Genomic DNA, 16,199 nt, shown 5'->3' on the forward strand with positions numbered 1-16,199 from the left:
CACTACCTCCTGTTCAGCCCAACTTAGTGCTTTACCTCCACAGTTACCATATGATAATTGTCACTACCTCCTGTTCAGCCCAACTTATAATTAGTGCTTTACCTCCACAGTTACCATATGATAATTGTCACTACCTCCTGTTCAGCCCAACGTAGTGCTTTACCTCCACAGTTACCATATGCTAATTGTCACTACCTCCTGTTCAGCCCAACTTAGTGCTTTACCTCCACAGTTACCATATGATAATTGTCACTACCTCCTGTTCAGCCCAACGTAGTGCTTTACCTCCACAGTTACCATATGATAATTGACACTACCTCCTGTTCAGCCCAACTTATAATTAGTGCTTTACCTCCACAGTTACCATATGATAATTGTCACTACCTCCTGTTCAGCCCAACGTAGTGCTTTACCTCCACAGTTACCATATGATAATTGTCACTACCTCCTGTTCAGGCCCAACTTAGTGCTTTACCTCCACAGTTACCATATGATAATTGTCACTACCTCCTGTTCAGCCCAACTTAGTGCTTTACCTCCACAGTTACCATATGATAATTGTCACTACCTCCTGTTCAGCCCAACTTATAATTAGTGCTTTACCTCCACAGTTACCATATGATAATTGTCACTACCTCCTGTTCAGCCCAACGTTAGTGCTTTATGCCTCCACAGTTACCATATGATAATTGTCACTACCTCCTGTTCAGCCCAACTTAGTGTTTACCTCCACAGTTACCATATGCTAATTGTCACTACCTCCTGTTCAGCCCAACGTAGTGCTTTACCTCCACAGTTACCATATGCTAATTGTCACTACCTCCTGTTCAGCCCAACGTAGTGCTTTACCTCCACAGTTACCACATGCTAATTGTCACTACCTCCTGTTCAACCCAACGTAGTGCTTTACCTCCACAGTTACCATATGCTAATTGTCACTACCTCCTATTCAGACCAACGTAGTGCTTTACCTCCACAGTTACCATATGCTAATTGTCACCACCTCCTGTTCAACCCAACGTAGTGCTTTACCTCCACAGTTACCATATGCTAATTGTCACTACCTCGTATTCAACCCGTCTTGGTGCTTTATCTTCACATTTACCATATGATAATTGTCACTACCTCGTATTCAACCCGTCTTGGTGCTTTACCTCCACAGTTACCATATGCTAATTGTCACTACCTCGTATTCAACCCGTCTTGGTGCTTTATCTTCACATTTACCATATGATAATTGTCACTACCTCGTATTCAACCCGTCTTGGTGCTTTATCTTCACATTTACCATATGATAATTGTCACTACCTCGTATTCAACCCGTCTTGGTGCTTTATCTTCACATTTACCATATGATAATTGTCACTACTTCGTATTCAACCCGTCTTGGTGCTTTACCTCCACAGTTACCATATGTTAATTGTCACTACCTCGTATTCAACCCGTCTTGGTGCTTTATCTTCACATTTACCATCTGATAACTGTCACTACCTCGTATTCAACCCGTCTTGGTGCTTTACCTTCACAGTTACCATATGATAATTGTCACTACCTCGTATTCAACCCGTCTTGGTGCTTTATCTTCACATTTACCATATGATATTTGTCACTACCTCGTATTCACTGGTGCTTTACCTCCACAGTTACCATATGATAATTGTCACTACCTCGTATTCAACCCGTCTTGGTGCTTTATCTTCACATTTACCATATGATAATTGTCACTACCTCGTATTCAACCCGTCTTGGTGCTTTATCTTCACATTTACCATATGATAATTGTCACTAACTCGTGTTCAACCCATCCTAGTTCTATAAATTCAGTTACCATATGATAATTGTCATTAACTTGTCATTAACCAATCGATCGTACTCCTCAGTTACAGTCACAAAATTCTATGTGTTTACGCAATAACATTCTTGTCACGAACCGATTAAGTATAACACCATATAATACATGTGTGTGTGTATAGGGTGAGAAAATTAATTTGAGTGTTTAAGCGTTACATGGACCCAAATATAATAGATCAAAGCTATTTCGTCTTCGGTCAACCGAAGTCACCCTTCACCTTTGCAGTCCACGTCGCCATAGCCATCTGGACAACCGGAAGGACAAGCACCATTGATGGGGTTGCAGATAGGGTCAGTCTCCTTGCATGTGCATCGTTTCTCGCACTGGGCACCATACCAGCCATCGCCACATACTGGAAGTCAATTCGGGATATTGAGTGCATTTTGTTGATTCGCCACCGAAAACACAATACAAACAGTAAACTAAACAATTAAACAGACATAACCCTTTTCCACATCCATGAGAAATATCTGTTAATAGAGGATATTATATGAGTGCCCATGTCATACTGTGTTTACGACACGAGTGCCTAAATGTTGCTATTTCCCGACCAAGAGCGAGGGATATACCGATATTTAGGCACGAGTGTCGTACACATAGTATCATATGGGCACGAATATAATATTTTATTTATTACCGAAGTCGTCAAATTGAGGAAACTAACCCAAATCTACTTTCAAACATTGGGTGGCTACCCGTCACCGCCGCATTTTCAACGCATCGTCATAGAATAAACAATGCTGTGACATCACGTCACCATGACAACGTGATATGTTGCCCTAGGGCATCGTATGAACAATATAAACCCCGATAGTTTCGCCCTCGTAGGTAATAAAAAGCAATATTACGATTCCGACTGTAACATGAGCACATGTTTACTAATTACTTTCAAATAGTGATTATACCACGTGTTCGCGAAAACGTTACCGTCACAAACACGTGCAAAGGCAAGTCAACTGCTCAACTGAAAAAACACGGGAACAAAGGGTACCTGTCCAAAACTTGAAATGCATCGGACAATTACATATAATCTCTGTGGCATATACATTTATTCATATCACATCAAAATTCAAACCTACCTCAAAAAGTATATCGTTCAACCCGTCAATGTCTGATGATATGCAAATATGCCTAATCGCAACTGAAGGGTGTCCAAAGTTTTTCAAACACTGACGGATAAAATGCAACTAAATGTCCTCTCTTCCCAAACACGGGTACGTTGGACAATTTCTGCTTTGAATTCCTGGCCCCGGATCCACAAAGCGATCGTAGCACTACGACAATCGTTACGATAAGCGCTACGATCACTCTTTGTCGAACGAGTACCAAGATGCAAGCACCATATCACCAAAACGCATTGAATCAATCATCAATTCGTACAACCAAACTGTATTTCAGATAATAATCAGAAAGGAGTGTTGTTTCCACTCACCGTTGACCTCAATCTCACACACCGACAGATATCTTTCACGAGGTAGGTACAGAGTAATGTTACTCCCTATCAATGTTGTCGAACACGGTATGTCAACTGGCAATGTCGCTGTGGTAGACTCGTAACACAGATCGCCATCCACAAGGATCTGAAGACCTTCTAGGGAATCTCCTGGTGAAGAAAAAAGTCAGTAATGTAATCTTGTAGCTTCTCAGCATTCTACCAATAGAAACGTAACATGTATGGTCATACACAAGGACCTGAAGACCTTCTAGGGAATCTCCTGGTGAAGGAAAAAGTCAGTAATGTAATCTTGTAGCTCAACCTTCAGCATTCTACCATTCGACTTGTGTCGCATGTAAGGAAAATGCAAATGATACATTAACCCACCCCCAAAAACAACCCAAACAAACCTAAATAATCAAAAACAAAAGACACCCCAAAAAAAAAAAAAAAAAAACAGAATAAAAAAAACAACAACTGAGAAATGGAAAATTCTTTGTTTCTGTGTTGTTCATTGTGTTTAACGCCGCACTCAGCAATCAGCAATGTTCCAGCTACGGCTGTACAAGATCAAGTCTGGATCAGACTATCCAGTGATTGACATCACGCGTGTCGATTTTCACAATGGAATACGATGACATGCATCAACCAAGTCAGCGTGCCTGACCACCCGATCCCGATCTTAAGACAAACATGGGTTGCTGAAGACCAATTCTAACCCGGATCTTCACTGGTACAAAATGGAAAGTACTCCCCTCGAATCATACATACCTATAATAGGGAAATATACCCGAATGCCAGCGATCCGTGGTGACGAAGGTAGACGCAAGGTGAAATATGTTCCTGTAGTATATCGTAACGTCCGAGCACAGGTCCTTATGTCAGTCGTAGTCTTGCTGCCATCTACTGCGAGGTTACTGTTACCTATACTGACGATGTTTCCCAGTGCATCATACTCAACGTACACGCTTTTCTGTTGGGTGACTTGGGAGTAAGCTATGTTTTCTGGTAATACAAAAAAGTGTAATGCTTAACGAATAAACCCGTAATACTGCATGAATTAAGTGTGTCGAAATACAGTTCTATTCAATATAAAGGCCACCGGCCCAAAATACAAATCATTTGTGACTGAATAATTAAAGCGCACATAGGATATGTAATCAATGAATATAGGATTTCCTGATTTTGCGGACACATTTCAAAACGTTACAGAATGATGCTATTTACTTTCAGTTACCTGTTAAGGCTGTTTCAAGTACTCAATGAACGAGATAATTGCATTACAAAGGAATCAGTAGACATGCTATCGTATTGCAGTTTCAATAAATCATCTTTGGGAATATAAATTCCAATAAAATCATGATTGAAACGATTGATGGATGCGATCATTTGTACAACGGAATTAACAGACATATCACGGTTTTGTGGTTCCACATAAATTATCTATGGCTCTGTGAACAACTTAAAAATGAAGGTATTAAAGTACTGTCGGAAATAGAAAAAATTTCTTTGGCTGTTGCTCTGTATCCCTAAAATTTACACAATTGCAAATAGCATATGTCCAAATAACCCACATCGGCCAAACTGGGCGTTCAGTGGGATGCGTAATAGGATATCAAAACAAGCATGTTTACTCGAAAAATCGGGCAAAATACTAATAGCTGTTTATAACAATAGATCAGACTATAGATGACAATTAGGTCCCTGAGCCAGGTATGATGACGCAACGTCGACACACCTAGCATGGAATGCACGTGCTGCCTACAGGCACAAGGGGTCATCTCAAAGATATTAAATATATGCGTTTTCTTGTGTGTTGAATATGTCTCACATGTTGATTAACATCTAACGTGTCTTTCTTTCATAAAGTGAATGTTGAGATATGTAAAATAGTATGATACCTATATAGAAAGACTTAAATCAGTCATCGTATTAAATGTCTCAAAATATATAGGTAGCATGGCAACCCGAAGATCGACCGGACTTGATATTATTTGTAAAATGTTACTTGCCCAGCTTAATTCCCCGAAATAATTATCTTATCTTAGCTGATATCTCTATCCCCGAGCCCGACCCCAACCACCTTCTGCGACACCCGACCTGGTTTTGCTTTGAGACGACCCCCGTGTCTGTTTGTTTTGATAGTGGTTGTGAGACTCCATGGCAGCTACATCCTTAAGAGTTTCACAGTTAAAAATATTATTTTGTACGTTCAGCTATCGTTTCTAATGAAGCGAAGTCTAATTTCAAAATGGGAATTTAAAAAGTGTCCTTTGTAATACAATATCATCGCACACTAATTTGCATAAAGCCAAGGTCTGTTCCAAATAAGTCGACTTGGACAACACATTGCTCATTTCTGCACTAATCTCTCCTCAGTAAAGTTCTTTTTTAACGTTTCCTATCTCCTTACCACTGAGACTGTAGTTAGACCGAACTTGGTTTAACAGATATTTCACACTTTCACATAATACCTGAATAAATCGTGGATATAAATGTGAAAAAACCCAGGGTTTTTTTTCTATTTCCGACAGTACTTTAGGTGAGGTGAGGTGAAATTGGGTTTAACGTCGTGCTTGAGAATATTTCGCTCATATGACGACGTGCATGCGTGTGTTTGTGTATGTGCGGCTGCTTGTACTAGCCCAGACTGAAGCTGGTTTTATAGTGCTAGCCCACTGAGATACCATGCCGCAGTGAAGCATGAATACCCCACTCAGACACATTATACTGACTCCGAGCCGACCAGTCCTTGTCGAGCGCCAGGCAGGGACCAACAAGTACCATATGTTAACGTCTTTTGGTATGACTCGGCCGGGGATCGAACCCGCGACCTTCCGCTCTCCGGGCGGACCGACAGTACTTTAGGGCTATCAGTTTTAATCTTCTCAATCAAATACACCATACCTAGGAAATTACACCAGCTGACATTGACGTGTATACTCCTCACATTTGCTAATATGTTGGTAATCATGTCTGTCAAATCATTTTTATTACGAAAACGCACATCATAAGACTATCAAATACTATTTAGAGTTTTTCTTCGTAGCCTTATGTTTGTGCATTTTGTTTTAAAGTATACTTGCTAAAATATTTTAACACAAAAAATATGTTCGGTGTAGGTACTAAAAACATCTATGTTGGTTTCGATTGGACGAGATAACCGATGGAAATGGGTCTTATTGATTGCATCCGAAATAATCCAGGGCATCACACCACCATTCTGTTATACACTGTTGACCCATTCGCCTGATTAGTCATGCTACAGACGTGACGTCACAGAATATACTTCACTCAGCGGTTAATGCGGAATCCTATTTTAGTTACTCTGGTTCGAATGATCGAGTGAGTTTAATTTTACGCCACACTCAGCAATATTCCAGCTATATGGCGGCGGTCTGTAAATAATCGAGTCTGGACCAGACAATCCAGTGATCAACAGCATGAGCATCGATCTGCGCAATTGGGAACCGATGACATGTGTCAACCAAGCCAGCGAGCCTGACCACCCGATCCCATTAGTCGCCTCTTACGACAAACATGGGTTACTGAAGATCAATATTCTGACCCGGACCTTCACGGGTCACCGATATACTACAGTGAATGTACTTTGGGTATTTACAAATACGATGGGGATATAGAGTAAACTTCGGTTATAACGAACTGAAGGGACCTCTAAGTTTAGTTCGTTCTAACCGTAGTTTGTTGTACGCATTTCAGGACAAAAATTCGTTATATCCGTCAAATTGTTATAATCGTCTTCGTTGTAAACATAGTTTACTGTAGATTACTGTAGTTTACTGTCCCGGATACACAGAGTTGGAATTATGGTTAGATTGTTATCGGCTGACCCTCTATATCTCGACATGGGGCGGTGGGGTAGCCTAGTGGTTAAAGCGTTCGCTCGTCAAGCCGATGACCCGCGTTCGAATCCCCACATGGGTACAATGTGTGAAGCCCATTTCTGGTGTCCCCCGCCTGATATTGCTGGAATATTGCCAAAAGCGGCGTAAAACTAAACTCAGTCACTCACCATATCGACATTACATAGATTCGGATATTGGTATAAAACGAGCCAAGTATGTGGAGAATTCATCTGTATAGTATACATCAGCAAATACTGATTAACCAAGACTCGTTGGATATTTCCCAGATTAACAAATTCACGAGGGATGAATTGTATGATAATTTTCACATTACTGCTTCCTTTTTAAGAAATAATGCATCAAAATTTACATCTTACGTAAATATTTAAACTTTAGTAACGGTAACAGCTATGATTCTGTGTCATTTGATTAAATCTCTGGTATAAGTTCCCTGATAAATTAAATAATTCCACTTTCGAATCAAACGGTACTCTCAGGCGAAAAAGGTTCTACTTCCGGTTATCTAATTTGCATATGTTATTTGCATACTTATGTCACAGGGGTATGACATACGGTACATGTATTCATGTCCTGAGCTTATGTTAGGATAAATGCTTCAGTTAAATGATAAATAACGCTATGCATCTTCAACTTACGTGCTTGACAGTAGGGCCCCCACCATGGAGACTGACATGGGGAACATCCTTGTTCCCGGAAGTTGGCACACTGGGTTGGGTTCAAGCAATGGCATGTGTCCTGAGCTGGAACAAAACAGAGAAACTGAAGCAAATTCGTTAACAAGTGTTCTCGGATTTCCGATAATGTGGTTTTACAATGTTTTGTTTTTTACGGTGTGGAGGATATTTCCAAATTAGACACATCAGTGACAAAAATGAACCGCATTTTAGTTCCCAGTATTTCCTATCGGAAAAGACCCGTGAGGATCCGGGGTGGAATTGATATTTTTTAACCCATGTTTGTCGTAAGAGGCGGCTAACGGGATCGGGTGGTCAGGCTCGCTGGCTTGGTTGACACATGTCATCGGTTCCCAATTGCGTAGATCGATGCTCATGCTGTTGATCGCTGGATTGTCTGGTCCAGACTCGATTATTTACTCGCCATGTAGCTGTGATATTGCTGAGTGCGGCGTAAAACTTAACTCACTCGCTCACTATCGGAAACGTACAATGGGCTCTGCTGTTATCAAAGGCCGTAAAAAGGCGATGCAGGAAACTCCGGTTATAACGAACTAATGTTTTCGCTTATTCATACATGATGCCAAGGGCTCAAACTAAATACTGAATGGTAACACAAGAGTCAGCTCGCAATATATTGTAAACAGGCCCAGCTTGAATATCAAGACACAATGTTTTTGAAAGATTAAAATGGGAGTGTCTTTAAAAAACAGCCCCCGTCTAAATATACGTCTTTACTATACTGAACATATATTAATGATATTAACTGATTGCATACCATTATCCAAGAGGTACCAAATGACAGATCGTTTTTCATTTTCAATTTGTTTAGAAATATTATACCCTAATGACTAATATCTCGTTAACCGCATTACCCACATATGTGAAATTTTGGATATGGCTTTGCTTATAATTCCTTCAAAATAAAATGGAAGCTTTTCAACCATTGGACATCGAGAATATAGTTAGGCTAACTACATTTTGACCGACCCTCGTATGCAATGCGTTACACTTGGAACATTGGTACACAATGAACAAGGCTGGCAAAACAGTAGCCAGTGTGTTACTTAAACATCGCGCATCAGGGGTCATTTAACGACTATGTTTGATGTGTTATATATGTCGTGGTGCATTAAAAAATCACGGGCTAAATGTCAAATGCTCAGAGATATGGCTTTATAATATGTCAAACAATTTACGACATGTTGGGAATAGTTTACGGCAAAGTCGCAGCTTTCTTGACATTGCAGCACTGTGTGACTTCAGCAATTTAATCTTAGGAAAATAAATTCCAAAACAGATTTAAGATCAGTTTGTAAAGTTGTTTATTACATTTTTAACAGAATGAGATCAGCCATTTTTTACCTTGTGCACAAGTATTTGTCTGTACTTTTAACTACAAAAGCGTAGTGATAATGATTGGTCCTTAATTTTGAATAGACGTTCTGCATTATGCAAATATATGTCAGCGTGCTTCAAGTAGAATTTCGCTCATTCATTGGGTGCCTACTTGTTCGGCGTCACCTGTGGGTTAGCCCTGGGTCTATAACAATGCAGTTACAATATATAATTTTGAATACATAGTTTTGGAACTAAACGTCGAGTGTCTCATGCGATAAAAACAAACAAAAGATTAAAAAACATTATAGAACATAATGTCAGGCACTGAAACAAAACCAGGGAGGCTATGCAGGGTTATCAGTTGGAACCGTTGTGATTCTCTCGGACCCTCTGTTTTCTGTGGTTTTTCATTATTTTTGGTTTACTTTGTTTACTCCTGACAATAACTTGCTTTATTTTGTTTGTTGTTTAACCCCGTACTCAGTAATGTTAAATAATCAAGATTGGACCAGACAATCCAGTGATGGACATCATGAGCAACGATCTACGCAATTGAGATACGATGACATGTGTCAACCAAGTCAGCGAGCCTGACCACCCAAGTCGCCTCTTACGACAAGCATGGGTTCCTGAAGACCAATTCCGGATCTTCATCGGTTCTGACAATAAGAGGTAGGATATACCTTACTTATTTTGTATCATTACATGCTGACGTATATATAATACTCAGAATAGTTAAGGAATACCCGATTCTTTCACTTTACTACAGTTAACATTATGGTATAACATCAACTACAATACCATGTGGGTATAGGGTGGTCATAATTATATATTTAGTTCTATCCATTGATTCTACCCATAACTTTCCTTTTACAAAGAATACAAATCCATACACCAGAATTATGCAAGCAGAATAGTTCATACATATAATGCAGCTTGTAAAGCGATTTCAAATTATGAATAATACTTGTGTAACAGGGGTAAATCGCCTTTGAATTAATGCAATTCGCCCAACATATGTGGAGATAAAGTAAAATAGATTACAGAGACAGGCAGAAATAGTTTATTTAATTGTCATTTGAAGTACATGATATAACATGTATTACGATGGTTTCAAAACTGACATCCAACCATATCTTGGCTAATAACGAAGTCATATGAATATTTGTTGAGGGTTGGTCTTGCGCAATTGACATGCAAGCCTCCAACAGTGTGAATATTGAACGGTAGGCCTACAATAGTTTTCAAATACAGTTCGTCCTCCAATTGTTTGACTGTCCTGCAGTAGCTACATAATAGGTAAACACAGGTTAGCCATATATTTAAATGAAACGTTGTTTTAAACTGGATATTATTTCATAAATCAAGATCATTTTTGCACATGGGTCCATTTACAGGCAAAATAATCCTTACACTTTTCGTACACTTACAAGACGCTGAAAACTCACTGCAGCGCAATAAATATATACTACCTTGTTGACTAAATATTTATATGCATCACCATGTATATATTAAACATGTTTGACTATTTGCTGAAAGGTGAACAAAGTCAGAATTATAAAAAAGAATAATTTTAATTATGAATGGATTTTTTGTCAAAAGTAGTGTAAATTTGTTGAGGATACCAATTTAAATTACAAATTTGAAAGAGAGAGAGGCAGATTGACTGACATTTTCATGCATATATTCACACGTTACGTACGTACACACGCACGTACACACATACGTACACATGCGCGCGCGCACGCACACATATACCTACATTCATTTCTTGTAACTAAGGGTACTGTTCTGAGGCTACATGGGGGAGACTCTGTATCACCATGGAGAGATTGTAATGATCCTTGAACTAACTGGCTGTGGTGAACAACGTAACATCTGTTTTATGTATCTACACAGGACCTACTCAAATTAGCTAACTGTCGTTTATGCCATCAACCTGCACAATAAACAAGTTGAAGTACGTCTAATGATGATGTTTCTAAAAATAGAGACGACAATAACCCTTTCCTCTTTCGTGTGATATCTCTGAAAGAAATGAATCACCAACATATACAATACCTGGTCTTCCTGTTTTACGTTAATAAATATTGCACACGTCAATCAATCTCACTCCTTCACTAGAACGTGAGATTATGACCAATGAAAGAATCCATGACCTTTCACAAAATTCTATGCATATTCCATGATACATAAACTAGAGGAGCGTGTTTAGCTATGCAGTGTTCGAAATAGCCACTGGCCCACTATCCCGTGGCTAGTATAAATCCAGTCGGGCCAGTAAATCTCCACAGTCACTGGCCCGACTTTATATTCTATACAGCTTACATTTTCATGGGGTCATTTTGTAAATGCATGTATATCCCCCTCTCCGACTTGTTAAGTTATAATACACTTTTAAATGCAAGATTATGGCCTGATAAAGCTGTTCATCATATTAGCAGCTTTATGATGTCTACATTCACATTTCGGGCCAGTGAATAATTTGGCATAGCTAGCCCCTCTGGCTAACAAACTTTGGAAACTATGTTGCACACTGCTGCTATGTATTCGTACATCTTACGAGACATTACAAACACATCAACAAAATTAATATAAAATATACTGCTAATTAAATAGTCATATGCATCAATATAAGTCCATCAAATAAATTTGACTATTTGCTATAATTCGAACAGAGTCGGAAGTATATAAAAGAATGCCCGAAGTTATGAATATATTGGGGTTTCGTCAAAAGAACGTGAGATTACTACCAATGAAAGAAACCATGACCTCTCACAAAATCCTGTGCACATCACATTTACATAACGTGATACATAAACTAGCGGAGCGTGTTTGATAGCTATGTACAGCATTGAATACCACCAACGTTTCCCATACCACGATCAACGTTACAATACAATGTCCAACCAAAGTCTATATATCGGCTCACCGTGCGCCGAAGGAGAGAGGTCACCCATTTCTTCACCTTCATATTCATTCCTAATTGTTACCCATGTTTTCTTATGTAGATACATCTTACAGCATTGTCGAGGTCAGTGAAATTGTGAATACTTACTTACGTACAACAGGGTAACGTGACACGGAGCTAGGGTGTGGATTGAAACCAGGAATAAATTACCCTATACACATGACGAATCAGTTCAGCTCGTACACATATGCTATATATCAAATATTTTCTTTAGATGTTATAAACTATGAAGAATGTTCTCTAGTAAACAATCAAGCTTGATATTCTATGTCAGTGTGTAAATGGGCCAATAGGCGAATAAAAGAAGTAGAACCACTTGGAATAATGTATACGGTTGGAAAGTATTGCTGTTGATGTATTCTGTATGGATATGGCGTTGTTTCAGTGCAGACTGACCATGGCCTCAGTGCTTTTGTGCCGAATATTGCATAGACGCATTATTGTTTAAGCAAACAATTTGAGAATCATTTTGTGTATTTGTATCTGTGTCTATGTTATAAAGCAGTCACATATGAAAACAAAATGATCAACAACCTTAATGATGTCAGTGAGAAATAGTCTATAACAATACGTAGTATCTGTTGTCGGGGGGAAATTGGGCCACCCTGAAAATTGCTGTACTACATTTCGATTTATCGTTCGTGATTTTTACATGCTAAGAATGAATGATTGTGTTGATATCATACAACTACGACTAACGGTCGTCGTCATATTTACCGTAATACATGTATATTAGTCATCAAACCGGTCTTGTTTTCTTTCGATGTGATTCTCGACAGTGCTCCATTACAGATATAAATTTATGTAAGACAAGACACAACTGCCAACAGATAGTATGACTGTCTTATTGTTTAGGATACAGAAACATATAAAGCATTCAATATAAGCAAAACAAATAAAATGTTTAAAGGTGCAAAACGTCATAAGTACGACGTGTAGATTTTCCGTAAGTTAGAAAAAGTTAGTTAGAAAATATCATGCACATAACGAACCCCTGCACACTTTACCACATGACAAGGCTGTACATGGATGTACACAAATCTGTAGTGAGGGCTTACAACACGTACCTGATGTACCGAACGACCACAACACCACGACGAGACAAACACTCCTGAGAATCATTGAATTGAATACATCCATCCTAAATAGCACCAAGAATCACATGTTGAGCTGGTATAGATACATCTCAGATAATACAACTAGTGATAATCACGCTGGTCACCGAAAAAGAGTTTGCATATTGCGTAGTGGTTTAACCCTACTGAACCAGTTTCCATGTTCATGTACAGCACAACCTTCTTCGTATGGTAGAAACGTATGCAGAAATGAATAGGAGGTAGCATACACCCCTGTCACCGCCCTATTCATACATAGCCGTGCGCGTTAGGAGTGTACTGAATACAGAACACGTCACAGGATTCAATGAATATGCTAAATTCTATTTTCAAACGGGTTTACGACGGTATTAGTGTCTGGGCTATTTTACGGTTTATTGAGCTTTATCAAAGTGCGTTGGACATTGATATGGAGACTTCTGGTACCCGTATTCAATCAAGTTCAACTTAGCTTGATTCATTTTATGACAGAACTTTGCATTTATGCTTTCCCACGCAGAATATATACAAATGAGTGTGAAAAGCATTTTGATAGGCGTTAACATGTGTATCGGTATGAATGGTATTGCATCAAATGACCAGGGATACCTTTAAGCACTAATACCAATAGTACTACACCCAGCAGGTTGATGTGAGTGACTGGATTGATTTATACGCCGCTTTACAAATATTTCAGTTGGATGATAACATGCCAGCTAATCGAGTAAGTGAAAGTGAGAGTGAAAATGAAAGTGAAAGTGAAAGTGAAAGGCTGTATATGATTGCCCCTTGAGCAATCCTCGAGCTCGGGAACGGTTGTTGATAAACCAATAACTTTTCAGGATTCGAACATTTTGACATGACTAAGCTATTTGACCATCGGGTCAACGGTACCCGTCTTAAGCTGAGCAATATGGAACAGTATTAGTAACAGTGCCGAACATAGTGCTAATCAAACGATCAATCACTGATTGTGCTTCAGAGTTTTTAAAATGAGGCCAAGATATGAAAGAGTGAGTATGGTTGTATGTTTCGTTTCACAATATTCCAGCAATATCATGGCGGCAAACACCAGAAATGGGCTTCATCCATTGCACTCTAGTGGGGAATTAAACTAGTGACGGGGGAACGCTGTAACCACTAGGCTACCCCACCGCCCAAATGCGAAGGGGAATTGCCGTTACGTATATACTTGTAACTTGTATTTTAGTCCCATCCGGTGTAATTACATAACAGCATCAGTTTTAGAATATTTAACAAATAATCTGTTCCTTGAATATGAATTGAAAGTTAATTGAGTGAGTGAGTTAATATTTAACGTCACATCGGCAATATTGCAGCCATATCGTGACGGAAAGTTAATTGAAGTTGCGATGATGTAGCATAATGTTTAAAGCGTTTGTTTGTCGGGGGTCGATTCTACATATGGGAACATGTGTGAAACGTCTTTTGATTCCTCTTTCGTATAGTTACAATCAACCTTAAAACAGCTTAAAACCATACTCATTCATAAGCAGATATGCAATATCAAACAAACCATTTGACCAAGGATTTACATAAATCTACCCACAAACAATTCAACTTTTCTTTTGTCTTGTGCTTCAGGTTTACAGTCCACAGCTTGACAATGAAAGGCAGAGTGTAACACTGTCAATATGCATTATTTGTTTTCTTTCATTCAAAGGCTTCTAGACAAAGTCACCAATGAATGTCGCTCTATCGCGATCGGTCTACACACATAAGCTTCCCAAGTTATTGCTTGACTGGCTGTAAACAAGTGACACCTCACCCGCCATAGCATATTAGAGGACATATTCATGTTTCTGCTATGAAAGCGTTTTATTGCAGCTACAAAAACCGCTTTGAATTGATATGAACACCTTCTATGTGGGTAAGATACAATGGCGACAAAGCTCACATAGCAGCTTGTGAATACACATAAGACCACTAGCGAATATTTATATGAAAATGTGGCCAGACATTTCAGCTCAGCTGGTTTCGCACGAACACTGAGGTGTATTGTGCTGCAAATGGTGTTGTCCTCCAATAATACCCCCTTGTACTCGTACACATTGTTGACACATCGTGGCATAACAGGTACTGTTTTGTGCAGAAACAACACAGGCAGGAATGAATTGAAAATACATTTATTGTAAATACACACATAATATTGGCCGGAATAAGATAAAAATACAGTTATTGTACATACACACATAATCATTATTTTGCACATAATTGGGAGCTGGTTCGGTTGCTACTTACTAATATTTTAATAAGATTGGTTGCAGGGGCAGTGGCCGGCCTTGGCAACCCGAGATGGAAGCAATTGCAGGGGACGAGCCGGCCTGACAAAAGCTTAATGTGCAGAGGCATTAGCCGGCCTCCGCAGGTGAAGATGGAAGTATTTGATTTATAAGTAATTGGGGATATATTATGAATTTAAATGCCCCAAACGAGGTAGCAGCCGATCGCCCCCCCACCCCCCCAAAAAAAAAGAAAAGAAAAAGGTGCTGAAGTCAGTTACACATATTCCGGCATATGTTCATTATTCAGGATTTTTGAGAAGTAAGGAAAAGGACGTATTAGTCCCCATCAGTTCCAGCAGCCTGAAGTTACCAGCGGGTTCGTTATTCGTTTTTCGAATAACGAATAACGTACTAGCAGCGGGTTCGTTCTTCGTTTTTCGAATAATGTGCTAAAAGCGGGTTCGTTATTCACTCTATACCAATCAGTTCTATCAAATATCAAATTTATGTTAGATATAAGCTATCCTGCCCCGGGTTTGTTATTCAGACATGGAAAAATAAGTATTAGATGCCTAAATCCCAGTGGATTCATATTTCGTAACTCGTATGTCGAATAACGAATAACGTGCCAGCAGCGGTTTCGTTATTCAAAGGCTGTACATGGCTGAAGTTTCAACACCACCGGGTAACCCAATACGG

The 16,199-nt window shown here is 39.2% G+C and overlaps 1 protein-coding gene across 1 annotated transcript in view; it reads right to left on the reverse strand.

Annotated features, from left to right (window-relative positions):
* The window catches only part of LOC124276555, a 56,724-nt gene extending 43,275 nt beyond the window's left edge, over positions 1 to 13,449 (reverse strand). The window contains exons 1-5 of the mRNA XM_046712199.1: positions 13,228 to 13,449; positions 7,810 to 7,914; positions 4,059 to 4,292; positions 3,285 to 3,455; positions 2,070 to 2,204 (exon numbers count right to left, since the gene is read on the reverse strand). Coding sequence (XP_046568155.1) covers positions 2,070 to 2,204; positions 3,285 to 3,455; positions 4,059 to 4,292; positions 7,810 to 7,914; positions 13,228 to 13,300 — 718 coding nt within the window. The 5' untranslated portion in view covers positions 13,301 to 13,449. The remainder of the gene's footprint in view (positions 1 to 2,069; positions 2,205 to 3,284; positions 3,456 to 4,058; positions 4,293 to 7,809; positions 7,915 to 13,227) is intronic.
* Between the last annotated feature and the right edge of the window lie 2,750 nt (positions 13,450 to 16,199).

Source organism: Haliotis rubra, unplaced genomic scaffold, assembly GCF_003918875.1.
Source record: "Haliotis rubra isolate DU_JTF1 unplaced genomic scaffold, ASM391887v1 Scf21, whole genome shotgun sequence".
NCBI classification, from domain to species: domain Eukaryota; kingdom Metazoa; phylum Mollusca; class Gastropoda; order Lepetellida; family Haliotidae; genus Haliotis; species Haliotis rubra.